General features: G+C 40.1%; 1 protein-coding gene across 1 annotated transcript in view; it reads left to right on the forward strand.

Moving 5' to 3' along the window:
• The window catches only part of DGKQ (diacylglycerol kinase theta), a 114,549-nt gene extending 99,476 nt beyond the window's left edge, over positions 1-15,073 (forward strand). The window contains exons 18-25 of the mRNA XM_059834040.1: positions 727-878; positions 1,891-2,039; positions 2,558-2,739; positions 4,208-4,308; positions 9,518-9,664; positions 11,297-11,408; positions 13,242-13,394; positions 14,552-15,073. Of these exons, the coding sequence (XP_059690023.1) occupies positions 727-878; positions 1,891-2,039; positions 2,558-2,739; positions 4,208-4,308; positions 9,518-9,664; positions 11,297-11,408; positions 13,242-13,394; positions 14,552-14,650 (1,095 nt within the window). The 3' untranslated portion in view covers positions 14,651-15,073. The remainder of the gene's footprint in view (positions 1-726; positions 879-1,890; positions 2,040-2,557; positions 2,740-4,207; positions 4,309-9,517; positions 9,665-11,296; positions 11,409-13,241; positions 13,395-14,551) is intronic.
• Positions 15,074-15,414: the final 341 nt, after the last annotated feature.

A 15,414-nucleotide genomic window follows, 5' to 3' on the forward strand; every position in this document is an offset into this window, starting at 1 on the left:
AACTGCCCAGGGAATTGGTAGAGTCACCATCCCTGGAGGTGTGTGGACGAGGCATTGTGGGACATGGTTTATTGAGCATGGTGGTGTTGGGTTGATGGTTGGACTTGATGATCTTACAGGTCTTTTCCAACCTTAGTGATTCTGTGATTCTGTGATCATAAGATGCTGGCACCAAATCCTCCTGAATAAAAATTTTAAATACATATTTTTAAAGAAGCTTTCAGGCTCTTATTTCATGGGGAGGGGCATGCCAGTGTCTGCCCCGAACATCCTCATTTTGAAATGTTTTTTCCTTGTAAATTAACGTGTATTCTAAGACAACCACAAAACTTAAGACAAATGTCTCAGTTGTTTTTGGAAGAAGTTCTCTCTTTGCAAGGAAAGTGTTTGAATTGTATGAGACTCTGGAAGGTACCTTATCCCTCACACTATTCTTTGGCATAGACTGTTTACTGAAAATGTGTAGGAAGGACTACCTACAGTGCCTTTGTTTTTAACGTTTGGCTTAACTGTGCAGTTGAAGTGGATTAAGGAAACTTCAGTTATCAGAAAAACAAGGTCAGCAGCTAACCTGTCCGTTGTCCGGAAATTGAATCTTTTTATTTATGGAATCTGGATGTTTCTTACTAAGCATCAAGGAAGCATCAGGAAATACTTCTGAGACGCAGTAGTAATTTTCCTGCCTAGTCATGGTTTTGGCTAATCCTTTTTCTTGTCTTCTTTCAGGCTTCCAAGATACCACAGAACTGCTGCCCACTTCTTGTATTTGTGAATCCAAAAAGTGGTGGTCTAAAAGGTCGAGATCTGCTGTACAGTTTTAGAAAGCTGCTAAACCCACATCAGGTCTTTGAACTTACCAATGGTGGCCCACTGCCTGGGTAAGTCATCATATTTTAAAATTTTTTTTATTTATGATATTTTGTTGTTTTTTTGAAAGGATGGATCAGATTCACTTGTTATGAAGGTCTAAATTGCTTCTGTTCTGTGTCTGAAGACCAGAGCAGTGGATCACTACTTTTGACACTGTGAAAACAGATAAAAACTTTGAGGTTCTCTAAAGAAAAGAGAATAGAGTAGTTCCTGATGTATATGCTTGTGTCAAGTCTAATAGAGTCCAGTCTGGGAAAGTCATCTGCACTTTACAATAACACAGATTTAATCATTATTAAAAATAAAAAGATTTTATAATTTAATGGGGATGGAAAGAGAAATGTCACACTGCCCGACAAAGGCTCATTTTTGCTTTTATTTCCTCTGATATTTCATGGGAACTAACAGGAAAGTATAATAAAATTTTCTATCTTGACTCTTGAAACTTGGCCACTGTTGCAGAATTAACAGGGCCTGTCTGATCACAGCTGCAACATTTCTAAATACAAGGAACAGAACATAAGGTACTTGTAGGGAGGCAGGAACCAATTACTTGATTTAATCAACACCACAGTTACCAGCTTCATAAAACTGAAAGTGATAGTTGTAGCCTACTCAGAGTGCCTCATTCCTTCAGCACTGCTTTAACAAAAAACTGTCATGACAAGCTCTTCAAAACAAAAGCTTTTGTGGTAGAAACGTGGCTTATGCAGGAGGCAAGAAAAACAAACTGCACTGTCAGACCTGTATATTTCTGTTGACTTCGTAATGCAGCTTAAGCTGCAGCTTCAGTAATTCGTTCATTTTGGTTTGCCCATGGAATCCTTCTGTAGCTTTATGGCAAAATGCTTCTACTTGTTCATTGCTTCTTGTGCAATGGGAAGTAAAAATTCCTTTGTAGGATGTCTCGGTATGTGTCCAGTAACGATGTGTTACCTTAAATAGCATATTAAAAGGCTTTGCTTTTCCTGTACTATGTTGTAACATTTCTTTTCCTCTTTGCTTTGTTTCTCAATGGAGGTTTCATGTGTTCTCTAAAGTCCCCTCTTTCCGAGTGCTGGTGTGCGGAGGGGATGGCACCGTCAGCTGGGTCCTTGGTGCACTGGAGGAGATCAGGCACAAGCTGGTGTGCTCAGAGCCCTCAGTAGCAATCTTACCTTTAGGAACAGGTGAGAATCACAGCAAGCACCATTCTTCTGAGGGCAGAAGTCCTCCAGAAGGTTTATCTTTATCCGTCTGAGGAATAATAAGGAAATGTCAGTCATGCTTTCTGAAGGAAAAATGAGTGGCAGGGGTGTTGATATGGGTGTGTGTGAGTGGGCAGGAGTTGGAGAGTGCAAAATGTTCTCCCCCTGACAGCTACAGGTACACCAGCCATTGCTGTAAACCAGTGAACTCAGCTGCTCCCTGCCTTCACAACTCCGTAACAGGTTTTTCCATTGCTTTTGTGAAAACTTTTCAGATGAGACAGTATATCTGTATGTGATACTAAGCGTACGTGCGACCACAACAAAGCTGAGATGTTTTTTCTGCTTGTTAACTTTTCAGTCCAATCTAATTACTTCCATGACTTGTTTGGAGCACCTTAATGCGATTTGATTTATAAAACAGGGCTGATGCACTTTTTTACGCTTTTAGCTAACTTCTGAAATGCAGTCATATTTTGGGGTTTTTCATTGTTGTCCAGGTAATGACTTAGGGAGGGTCTTGTCCTGGGGAGCTGGCTACAGTGGGGAGGACCCCTACTCGATTTTGGTTTCTGTGGATGAGGCGGACGATGTTCTTATGGATCGCTGGACTATCCTTTTGGATGCAGAAGAGCCAGCTGAAGGCACAGAGAATGGCGTTGCAGAACCTGAGCCTCCAAAGGTGAGCTGAGCACCATTTGGGTTTGATTCCTAGGAACTGTTGTTCTAGCAGAAATCACAGAGAAGATAGATATTAACATAGTTTAATCTTTTATTACTTACCTTTGAGCTTGGGCCTTGCTGAGCTATTCCTTCATGAACACAGCATACACCTGGATCTAGTGCTTCAGTTTTGGTAGGACTGGTTGGCTGCAGAACACGCTTTGTAACTGTTTGGCCAAAAGCATCTGATAGAGGATTAATGAAAAGAGTCAAGTGACAATGGCATACCTATTTGCTTCAGTTGGAAAGAAATTTATTTCTCAAATAAGAAAAGCTTTTTGACGGAATGCCAGACACTTTCCAGAACACTAATGAAACTGCAGTGTCAACCAAAAAACAGCCCTCCCCCAAAAAAAGTACTCTCATTTTTCCTTTAACAGTTTAAAAAATTACTGAGTTGCTAGCATATACAGGAAGTAAATCCTTCTGTCATCTTACTGCCATTGTGTGTCTATATATGTGGCATCTGTTTTATTTTGGCATCTGTTTTATTTTTTTGGAGTGAGAGTCCCTATCCCTTGGTTTGTATTGCTTGTTTCTGTTTAGGAAAATAAAAATGTTTGTTGTAGATGGTGCCTTCAGAGCTTTGTGTGAATCCTGGTTCTGCTTATCTTCAGACAAAACAAAGAAATTGGACAAGGAGGTGGCAAAGAGAAAGTAGGAATTTGTAGTAATGGTAGCAATTGTCTAAGATTTTAGTCAGTCACTGGAAAATCCTAGGCATTATGTGTCAATTGGAGGATTTAAGTTGCTCAGGTTCCAGCTGTTTTTCACTTGGTGGAGACGGGTTGATTTGCCCTGAGTGCCTAATCTGCTTTTTAAAGGTGAAGGGTGGGAGAGTGAAGGACTAGGATAGAAAAGCTATGGAATGAACTGGCATGCAAAGGAAGAATTAATTGCAGAAATGGTTGAAATCTCTAGAAACTTGAGATTGGCATATAGGTAGCTATTTAAAATGCAGCTGAGTAGGTGAAGTCAAGTTCTTCACTCATGTGACATAAGCTGGTCACCTTCCAAAATAATGAAGAGTGTCTTCCCAATGATGTCACGGTAAATCCATGTCTGATGCCAAAAATAATAGTGGCATTAGTGTTCAGCAACTTACATAGTTATTGCATAGAAATGCTTTGAGAAGTTGGGTTGGTTTTATTTCTGCATTTGTTTTTATTTCTGCCTTATTATGCTTGTTACTTGCAATTAAGATTAAATTTTGAAGTTTCTGATACTTTGGAAATAGTGACTACACATGTCAACAATTGTCCATACAGCTTTATTTTTAGTGCCGTGTTTCTGGAAGATATTTTCCAGAATTTGTCAGGATGCAGGTCACTTGGAAGGATCATCTGCAAAGCTTGCTTTTGTTGAAAAACTTTGGAACCTTTTTGTTTATAAACGTAAGGAGGAAATAATACAATTTTTTTTGTCAGATTGTACAGATGAACAATTACTGTGGTCTTGGCATTGATGCAGAGTTGAGCTTGGACTTTCATCATGCTAGAGAAGAAGAACCAGGGAAATTTAACAGCAGGTAATCCTGGGGAAACCAGGGGTGAAGGGAAAACTGTGGTATTCCATAACTTCCGACTTATGCTGTGGCTGATAACCTTGAAATGCTACAGGTATCCACTACCAATATTGCTTAAGACAGAGCTGGCACAGGGAGGAATTAAGTTAGCCAAGAACTCATAGACACACAATTCGGCGGTTTTGCTTGGTTTTGGGGGTTTTTTTCCTTGTTTTTTTTTCTTTACCAAGAGAGACCACCAAAGCAGTTTTTGGAAGCCCTGTCATTATAATTCAATATACTTATTTGCCAGTAACTGCAATGTTGAAGTCAGTGAAATTTTGAGGTAGTAGCAATACCTCTTATTCAAAGCCTTTAGCAGGAGGGAGGACAGTGTTGTTACATGAGCCATAAACACACTGTTCAGAACTTCTTTGTATCTTTCCCACCCTGGCTTAGTGTTGTGGTAGCACCTGCATGCTGATAATAAGGATAAAAAAATATCTCCGTATCTCAAGTGAGATTGTGTGATTAAAAAGGTGTGGAGAGAGACCTTCCTTCTTTCTGGCATGCTAATCAAGCAATACCAGTTCTTCTTCTTCTTCTTCCCATAATCACTGAAATTGATGAGAAAAAGAAATCACATTTGTGTAATTAATCAGTAATTCTTTGTAGAAACAGTTTCTGTCTGCTTTCCCCTGTGTTTGTGAGTACATGTCCTCTAACTTGTCTCTTGGTTGCCAGAGAGAGTTACAGCCAGTTACAACTATGCAGTATTCAAATCCTAACTATTAAAAATATTCTTTGGCCAGTTATGAGTGTAATGATGTGTAATCCCACCTATCTTGCAGTGTTCTGTCTATCATTATAGGCATTGCTCATGTTTTTTCCTTAAAAATGGAATAAGTTACTGTTAGGCACTGGTTTGCATTTTCAATCCACTGGATTAAAAATATCATAGGTAGTAAAATCGGGCAATAAGTTTGCATATAGCAATGGCTGTTCTAGTGTATAAAACTGTTCTAGATTTACTTGTGCAATTAATATAATGTAAGAGTTATGTTCATTCTTCCATTAAAATATACTACTCTGACTTGTCAAAGCTGCAGCACTTTAAAAAATATATCCTTTTCTTATTGCCACTGTATTTAAGGGTTATACTTTGACTTTTACTGCCCTGTGTGCTTTTCATCCCTTTAATCTTTATCTCAGTCAGTTCACTGTGTGCAGTGCACATGCAGTGCAGTGAGTGATGACTTGGTACCATTCTTGCAGACCTCTTACATGCATATTTGGCCACCGTGCAAGCAGGGTTTCTTGAAGGGAGTGTGGGAAAGAGGAGATTATTTTTTTTTTTTTTGTAAATCTGAAGGGCTATATATTTCTGTGATTCAAGGTCTGGAAAAGAAACATGAAATAATGAATTGATGCTGAGGTACAGTTTTGTAGGAGACAAACAGCTTGTGCAGGCTAACAGTGCTGGAGACATGATTGTTGCCTTTCACTGCCTGTGATGATGACTGTTAAAATTGCTGGCTTTACCCTTTCCCAGGATATGCAAGTGCACGCTCTTGCCAGCAAGATTAGCATTTTTTTATTATTTTCAGTAAATTAACTAAGAAGGGTGACTACTTAATGCCAGATGCAAGAGCTGCTGGCATGTGAACTGGCTGCTCTTGCGTGCAGAACAGGAAGTTTCAGGTTGTGGCAACAGAAATTGCAGGTGGTCCTTGGAAGAATAATGGGCTTGAGTGCTCTTCTGAATCAAGACCTTAAGCTGGTAAATGTCCTGAAAGCTGTGCACTGACACTGTATAGTCTCTTTACATGCCCAAGGCTCCTTGCCTTTGGCTAGCAGCTCACAGTGCAATGATGGCTTCCCTGCAGGGAATTTAGTGCTGAACTTGCATCGCAGGGCAGATAGAAATAGTGTGTGTTGTGACAGTGATGGTTTTTACATTTTTCAGTGGCAAGCTATGTGAGTTCTTTTCACAGTGTAAAACTTAAGGACCAGGGCCTTCATTCCCCCATTCCCATGGGATCCTGGAGCAGTCTTTAGGATTGTCTATTAAAGAAGAGACCACATCTTTGTGCCATCCAAAATTGGCAGGAGCCTGCTGTGGCAGGCAGTCTCCTGGATGTAGGGTTCGGCAGAGAGAATATTCTCCACAATTTAATGCAAGTTTAGAATTGTTTTACAAAGATACAGAACTGTTCTCTCTCTTGGTGGGGGGGGAAGGTTTGAAAGTATTGGTTATATGATTTGTCGGTTGTGGGTTTTAAAATGCTACAATAACTACTGTCTAACTCACTTTTTCCATCTTGGGTTCTCTGTATGAGAACCTGGTAAAGTTCTTTCCCAGTCAGTGAGATCACCCTAATAAAAGCACCCAAACGGATGCTAATTATTGGTCGGACCTCTTGGCTTTTGCAGTGGTGGTTTCCCACCCAGTGGTGGGCTTGTTGAATTGCAGGACTAGATAAAAGGCCGTCATTTTGTTTTGCTTGATAGCTTTCCAAGCTGTGTGCTGCAGTTCTGAGAGGTTTGCTTCTGAGAGATGTTACCTAGCTGTTTATTAGTGCTTGTGGGAAATGGCAGTTCATTTAAAAAGGCCTGTCATGCAGGTTTCTTATCCATCATCTTTAAAAAAGAGTTCCCCCAACCTACCCTTCTGGTTATGCAGCAGCTGGCCAGAGCTTTGAAAAGTCTGGCTTTCTGCATCAGCTCACTTTGCTTCTTCATGGCTCTTGAGGACTGGCTTCTTTATTTTGTTTTCATGAAAGCTGGGAAAGCAGTTACTGATGGTCTTGCTTCCTCTGGCCACCAGAGCTGCTTGCTGCTTGCGCAACAACTACAGAGATGATTAAACTAACAGGGTAAGTTGATGCTATGGTGTCTCCATGAGTCTACGGAGACTTGTTCATGGGACTTTTTAAAAGTAAGGGGTGTTTTTCAATTTCCTCTATCAAGGATAAATACAGGATTGCAATACTTAAAACCCACTTGTTTACTTCAATAATCCATGAATCTGGTCCTATATAGGATCACCTTTTAACTTTATCTATTCTGAGATATTCAATTAGCTAAACTGAAGAACCAGTCCAGCCTTCTGAATGTCCCTCAGGAAGGGTGCATGTAGATTTATGGGTGTAGCCCGTGGGGCATCAGGTAGTACGTGAATGTTGGCTATACTTCTAGTGCACCTTTTGTAGAAAAACAAACCCAAGGGTGATTCCTGAGCCGTGTAGGTCAAATCCCCAAACTCATCTGAGCAGTAGGGTGTTACTTCAGTATCTGTACTCTGCAGAACCTTCCAAATAATTCTGGGATGACTTAGTGATGCAAGTGTAACAGCCGAGCCGATGCAAGGAGTCACTGCCTCCATGGGGATGGATGAGCTGCGGGTAACATCCTGCCCTCCTTTCTCATCCCCATCAGTGTCATTTACAGCAGTGACTGCAATGTGAGTCTCACCTAATACAAACCTTGATTTCCTTCAGCACAGATAAGGTGTTGGACACTACTTCAAGGACAGTTTCCTCCTTCCTGCCTTGCCAGTGAAGTGCGGTGAAACTACTGTCTGCAAAATTTATCTAACGAAGGGTTTGCTTTAGGAGATGCTTATTCTTTCTGCCCAGTGGGCCAGCTAGTATGTTACTGGCTACTGCTAGCAGTAGACTGACGACTTCTTCCACTGGTACTTTCTCCCCACATCATGTCCCGCATGTAGATGTGCAAAGAAGGGTGGTGATCTCTCTAGCAGTAGATTTGCGAAGATGACCCTTCCAAGCTTGGCTGGCCATTTTAATCATAAAATCTTTCAGTCACCTTCAAAACCATTGGGTAGCAATTGGTGTGGTAACATTACAGAAATCAGTTTGTTTGGTTTTATTTGATCTCAATGTCCTAATAAGATACATAAATGGAATGAAATATATATGCAGGAATGGAGTGATAGGATTTAATCTCTGACAGATTTACCCTTTGTTGTGGATCACAGGGTGCTGTATCCAATGCCTCTGTATCCTGTGGACCTCAGTGGTCCGTAAGCGTTTCTTAGAAGTCATGTAATTCAGGACTGTGTCTGCAGTTGTGGCACTGTGTCGTATTCTTTCAGTTTCTGCAGGCTTCCTTCTTCGTGCAACAAAAAGTAATACTTCTTGGGGATATTTAAAGTATTGTGTTTCCTACCAATATTCTGTTATTTTTCAGTTGTATCCAAATCAGACAAAACCTATCTTAGCACAGACACATGTTATTGCCTTGTCTGGAGTAGAAGCATATGTTAAGCATATGTTAAATGGCGTTACATCAGGTACCTTTAATTTGGTACTGTTTAAAACTGTTAGCATGCAGGACTAATCATTCCCAATGTAAAAATTTAAGAAACTGAGCAGTCTCTGTCTGAAGAGTTGACTATAACCCACATGCTAAACTGGCTGTCTTCCCCACTTGAATGTCTACAGCATTTAGACATAAAACTAGAAAGATTTTGCAGAGTTGGATTCCAGTGACACCCATGTGCTACTCAGGTCAGATAATGGAAATTTATGCTTTTTATTTTAAGGTTGCCCTGAAGGCCATGTATCCAAAGGTTTCCATTATAGAATAAAATACTGTGTGTGTTTAACTAACATGTGTTTATGTTATTCTTAAAATATTTTGACATTTCTAGGGATGCCATAAAATCTTCCTCATCTTTTTTTACTCTAAAATTAGAGATGTTATAACTCTGTCACAGGTTAACATTGCTAAGTATGTTTTAACTTTCTACAGCTGAGTATATTTCAAATCAATTAGGAAATGTAAACCAAAGACTCACAAAGGTTTTTGTGCCTTAATTATTCTAGCATTGCTTGAGAAAACATTTTAAAATGTTTCATGAAGACCCCTAGGTCTTAATTGAAAATACAATTTTTCAGCCCAGAAGTTCACATTTCAAAGAGGCATTGTATTCAGGCAGTGCTTTAAGAAGGGATGATTTTTCTGTAGTAAAATTTCACAGATCTCCACATGTCTCGACAGCACAAATCATCGCTTAAGTAAAAAGTATATGAAGTAGCAGTTTGTGGCTTATGCTTTGTTTCTGCAGTACAGCTAGAAGAATTTGGAGAGGGTTTTAATTGAAACACTCTTTAAACATACCTGCTAGAGGACAATACTGGTATACGTATGAGGAAGAGTGCTATGCTGGGCCTTACCTTTTAGTTACAGGATGCTTGTCTGCTTCTAGGTTTCACAACAAAGGAGTTTACGTGAAAGTTGGGCTGCAGAAGATAAGTCATACCAGAAATCTTCGTGAAGACATAAAGCTTCAAGTGGACCAGCACGAGGTGGAGTTACCAAGTATAGAAGGCCTCATTTTTATTAATATACCCAGGTAAAAAGGAGAGAAAGGATCCTGTGTGGATGCGTGTCTGGCTGTATGTGTGGAAATGCTGCTTGGTATTTGAGCGTGAAATTTTAAATGGTTAGATAAAATGTTAAATTGTCTAGATTAATAGATGGTGGTTACTGGGTGTTTCTGATTATTGCCTAACTCACTGGCTTTGCAACTGTGCCTAAGGAGCTAGCTCTTAATACCATTTTGACTTAGTTTTTCTGATCCTTTGAAACTCACAACCTCACTCCACATAAAGGTGGTACTATCTTGTTTTCCCAGGGCAAACCTTCGTACATTTGCTATTTCTTCTGTGTCCTAACAGTAATTTGGAATGATTTCCTCACCAAAGGTCTTCAGACTTCTTTTGGAGCAGTTTTCTAGTAAAACATGAGTTTTTAGGCATGGTTGTAGGCCTGTGGCTTCTGTCCCCTTCAGTTTCCCCTTCCCCCAAACTGTTTGAATGGTCCACCGGATTTTACCGTGACTTGTAGAAGGATCAAAGATGATCCACTTGCACACCCTTTCTGGCATGCTAGTGACTGGGTGCCTAAGCAGTTCCTGCAGTGAAGGCCAGCCATGATTCAGGTGTCAAACACGGAATGTGTGGACAGACTACAGGTCAGTGTATGTGCAATTGGTGATGCTACCCAGGTAGCTGGGGAAAACCTGCAGTTCAGGTACCTTTCACGGGGTTGTGGGGGCTGCCCTGACACCTGCAGCGAGCTAGAGTTACTGCTGTGGAAGAAAGGAAGGCAAATCTGCTGGAATCTGGCTTCCTTAGATGTGCTGTTGGTAGAAGCAGGTTTTTTGTTTGCACAAAACCAGCAGGTAATTAGTGTTGCTATACTATTTTTTTTCAAGTATGCTCTTACCTCAAACTACCTGTATCTCTTTCCATTTTAGTCTGAAAATGTTTCAACTTTTTATTCAAATACATGCATTTACATGTACACACACATATGTGCATATACACATACACACAAGTATATGTTGCACATGAGAACTGTGGAGCAGAAAAGATCACAATTAGTACTGAGCTGTCAATGCGCTAAAACAATAAGTGAGTGATTTGAGTAAGGAGGGTCAATACTGCACAAAAAGCAACATGGTGTTAAACTGTCAGAAGCATTTCAGAGGACTGATGTGCAGGAATACTTGCTTAACTACAGGTGAGTTTGGCCAGGTAAAAGGCTAAAAACTTGATGCTTGTTTTAGCTTTAATTTCTCTTCAGTAGCTTCTGTGAATATTGTCAAGACCAGTAAGATCTATGTTAAGTTCTTAAGTCTCGGAAGTTAAGGGTTAGTGTAGCTGTAACCTGTATTTCCCAGCAAACGAAAACTCTTCGGAGTTACTTTCTTCTTACCTACTCTTTCTTTTAAGTGGAAACTACTTATTTCACTCCTCCTTTCACTCCTAAGAGGTCTGGTCAGAAGTCTTCCAAATTTTAGGAAAGCACTTCCTGCTTTTACAGCGCAGGAAAGTTGTGTTGTCTCCTCCAGCTGGTGGGGCGCAGAGTGTCTAGCTTTTGAAGTCTGGTGAACCAGCCACCCCTAGCAGGGTACTGGGCAGGGTGCTCTGTGGCAGACGGCAGGTCCACGGGCAGTCACTGTGGTGTGGTCTCTGTGCAGCTGGGGTTCCGGAGCCGATCTCTGGGGGTCAGAGAGTGATAACCGCTTTGAGAAACCACGTATCGATGATGGCCTGCTGGAAGTTGTTGGTGTGACTGGCGTCGTTCACATGGTAAGTTGGTGTCCCAGTAAGAACAGAGGAAACGTACATTTTCTCAAACTGCTTTATTTTTGTAACAAACAGTGCATTGCAAGGGCGTAGTCCTAAAAGGTATGCATCTGTGTTAAGGTTATGCCATCGTTTATTCAGGTACTTGTTGCGTCACACAAAAATGGTTATAGATCGTAAACAGAATTCATGGGCAGCATCAGCTGTCTGTGAACAAAGGGTTCAGATTTCAGGAGTTCAGCTGCAGCTGGTATGCCTGTTGATGGACTGCAGTGCCTTCTTATTGCCTGTTTACTTGCCTGCCCTGAAGATCCAGATTCAGGTGCCAGATTACGACAGATGGAATGGAAACTGAAGAAATCTGTGGTTGGATAAGAAGTAATAGGAGTGTGAAGAACTTGTTAAAAGTTCATGGGAAAATGCTTCATGACTTAAGCAGGCTTTGAGCCAAGGCTAGAAACATACATGTATACAGATATATATATATATATTTGCATTTCATATATGAATTATGGAATGCACTAGCTTTCTCATAACAGTTATCATTGTCAAAAACAAACAGTTCATGGGATGAAAATAAGATTTTATTTTAATATTACAAAAACACCCACTCTTCACTTAGGTAGTGTATTTGTGAAAAATCTTGTCATACCTCATCACAGTCGGGACAGAGATTCCTTCTAGACAAGTGGCTTCACAATTATCTGCCACAGGCTTTCCAACACCTGTCTCTGAGAATCTGATGCTAGCTGCTTTTGATCTGAATGCTACGTGAAGCAGATGGTATGCCAGTTCTGCAAGGAATATTATGACTCAATTTTTGCAGCTTCAATTCTTCCACGTATTACGTCTTTTTACAATGGCCTGCTATTAGCAACGCAGTCCTGTGGGATGGTGGGTTATTTTTGTCTTTTCTTCATACTTATTTCAGTATCTTAAGAAATTTGCTGCTGAAAAAGTATATGTGGTCAGGTAACTAGAGACAACTAATCCATATAACCACCAAAAATGGAAAGGTGGGTGCTTAAAATTGTGCAGCTTGATCTTTGGTTTTGGCCAACTTTACCATTTTGTAATTTAGATATTTTAAGGAAGGCAAATCTGAAACATTCCATTAGAAGAAGTGGTTTGGTAGAGATCCCTAAATTTCTTGTGAAGTTAGAAGCAACAAGGAGTGTACCCATTGCTTTGGAATATAAATGTTAACAAACCCGTGCTCTGGTTTTGTGATCTTCTCTTAAGGTTTTTACCCCCATGTGTGGTGTCTGTCCACATTCCCCAAGAGAATGTGCAGCAACAAAGTTCTCTTTGCTTCACTTTTTATAGTTAACACTCAGACATTAGTTGTAGGTGACTATATGTACATGTATATGTAGTTGAGTGTGTGTGTATATATATATATAGGCAAAACTCTCTCTCCCTGTTTGATAAAGTGCTTTTAGACTTTAGATTTTCACATGTGCTGAAATCTGTATGTATAGTTAGGTGTTTTGAAAATGCATTTACTATGTTACGGAGGGGGGAAGTAAAAGCAAACAAGACTTTTGTGAGTGCGTGCTCCTTGGCCAACCTGAGTGTACAAATGACTTCACTGTGTAAGTTGTTCTGTCTCCAGCAGCCTGCAGGGGTATCCGAGTTCTTCTTCATGCACTAACTTAAATAATTAATGCTGTGTCAGTAAAGGATCCTATGCAGATTTTGCCTAAGCAGTTCTTTTACTTGAAACTTAAAATGTCGGGTGAGAATAATATTCTATCCATGCAGTTTAAGTGCAGCTAATATTTGTGCTTCTTGTTTATAGGGGTGATTGATATCCTGGCTTTTACTTCCTAACAGGGTCAAGTCCAAAGTGGTTTTCGATCAGGAATCCGCATAGCCCAAGGCTCATATTTTCATGTAACACTCCTAAAGCCAATTCCAGTTCAAGTTGATGGAGAGCCCTGGATTCAGGCCCCTGGCCAGATTATTATTTCTGCTGCAGGACCACAGGTACTGGCTGTAGGTTTGTCTTAGCAAGTTGACTTCGTTTCTCAAGTGGATATTACCGTATTACCTTGCTTGTCTGTTGTGTTCTGATGCTTAACTTTAAAGGAGCTAGTTGGCACGGTGTGGTAAAGTGTTGGATAAATACACAGCAGTTTCTGCAGAGGATGGTTTGAGGGCCCTCTCAACTGGCTCAGATGAGGTTTGTGTTTAAAAACATAGTCCTTGAGCTTCAGCCTAGTGACTTAATTTTTTCCCCTGTATTGAGATCTCCAGGCAGTGTTGCTTGCACTGAAGCAGATCACAGCTATGAGGGCCATGGTAGTATTGCAGTGTGCGAGGTAGGAAGAAGTCTGCTGGCAGCGCTAGAGGAGGGAAGGTCTGTCAGAGAGCAGCAAAGGAGAAAACTGAATAACAGAGGAGGAGGGTCTGAGAAAAAGAGACTTTGGAGTAATCAGTGTCTGGTTTTCCTTGGTATCTCAATGTATATGTAGAAGTAAAAGAGCATCAGCTACCTAAGAATGTAACTTCTCTATTGACACTGAAATTGTGAAATAAACATTTTGCAGTAGTTGACTCTGGTGCACACCAGTCTACACATTTGCCTGCTATCTTAAGGATGCCTTTTTAACTCACAGAAATTTGTTGCTATAGGCAATCTCAGAGAATATGTACCCCTACCAGGAGGGCTATTAGAACAATGGCACTTGCAGAGGAAAAATAGGTGAAAAAGAGGGTCATACCTCAAACATTTTGGAATATGTTAAACTTTGTTCTTTTTCTGAATGAAAGGGGGAAAAAGAGAAAGAAAGAGAGAACAAACCTAAATTGTCCTTCCAGTGAGAAATATTTCTGTCTTTCTATCAGGTTAGTGACTAATAGTGTTATCTGTGTATATGTGTATGTATATGTGTGTACATGAATATATACGCACACACATACATATCCTTATATATCTATATACATACACATACGTGTATATATGTTTATGTAAAAAGTTAATCCCATTGCTTTATAAGGATAGGTGCTTCAGATAGTTGTGTATTTAAATGTTTTTCTGTTGCAGTTCCAATATTTTACTTATTAGTTAGTTGCCTTAGAACTGCTTACAGGTGACTACAGATATCTTAATACTCACTCACTTTTAAAACTTTCCATTTTAGGTCCATATGTTGAAAAAATCCAAGCAGAAACAGAAAAAAACTGGAAGCCTGAAAGAGATGAAAGTGGATAGCATGTCAGTCTCTGAAGGAGGACGCTAAGTGGAGACCTGCGCTCAGAAGTGATGCAGCACACCTACTGTAGATACCAAGATGGTTCAGTAAAACCAAGTGCAGACAACTAGTGAAGAGGGTTGCTTATGAGCGTGCCTTTCATTACATTTTTATAGTACTGGGTTCTACTTCGTCTTTCAAAGATAGTGCCTCATTGTAACAAATAACTATTATGTACCACTTGTCTCATCTGAAATGTTTACTTTGGGTTGCTTTTCCATAAGCCATTTCCCAGTTTTTCATGTATATAGAAACTAAGGCCAAACAGAGATTCCAAGATGCCAAGATTTCTGCATCTACCTTCACAAAGACTCTTTCCCTCCTCCCAGCTTTTTCTTAAAGAAAATCATTCCATAGATAAATTTTAGTGCATTGTTCCGTAAATGAAAATGTGTTCCTTTAAATTAACGCTCGCAGTAGCCTCCCAACCAAAAAAAGGCAAAGGCATGAGCTGCTGAGAACTCCTTGTGTCAGTCCAAATAGCACAACTGAAACAGCACTACTGTAAAGAAAAGAATACAAAACACAGGAGAGATGATTTCTATAAAAGGAGCCCCATGCACTGGGAAGAGAGAAGGTACTAGAACAGTTGAGTCAAAGTTTTTCTGAGAGTTTAATTCAACAGTATTTGGACAGAATAAATGAAGGGGAAGCAACTTGTAGAGCAAGTTTTCACTACAGCTTAGTTTCTCCTGTGTTATTCAGCCAAAGCCTGTTTTAAAAGAGCAGCTACCACTCTAACATAAAAAAGG

This window comes from Gavia stellata, chromosome Z (genome assembly GCF_030936135.1).
Source record: "Gavia stellata isolate bGavSte3 chromosome Z, bGavSte3.hap2, whole genome shotgun sequence".
In the NCBI taxonomy this organism is placed as follows: domain Eukaryota; kingdom Metazoa; phylum Chordata; class Aves; order Gaviiformes; family Gaviidae; genus Gavia; species Gavia stellata.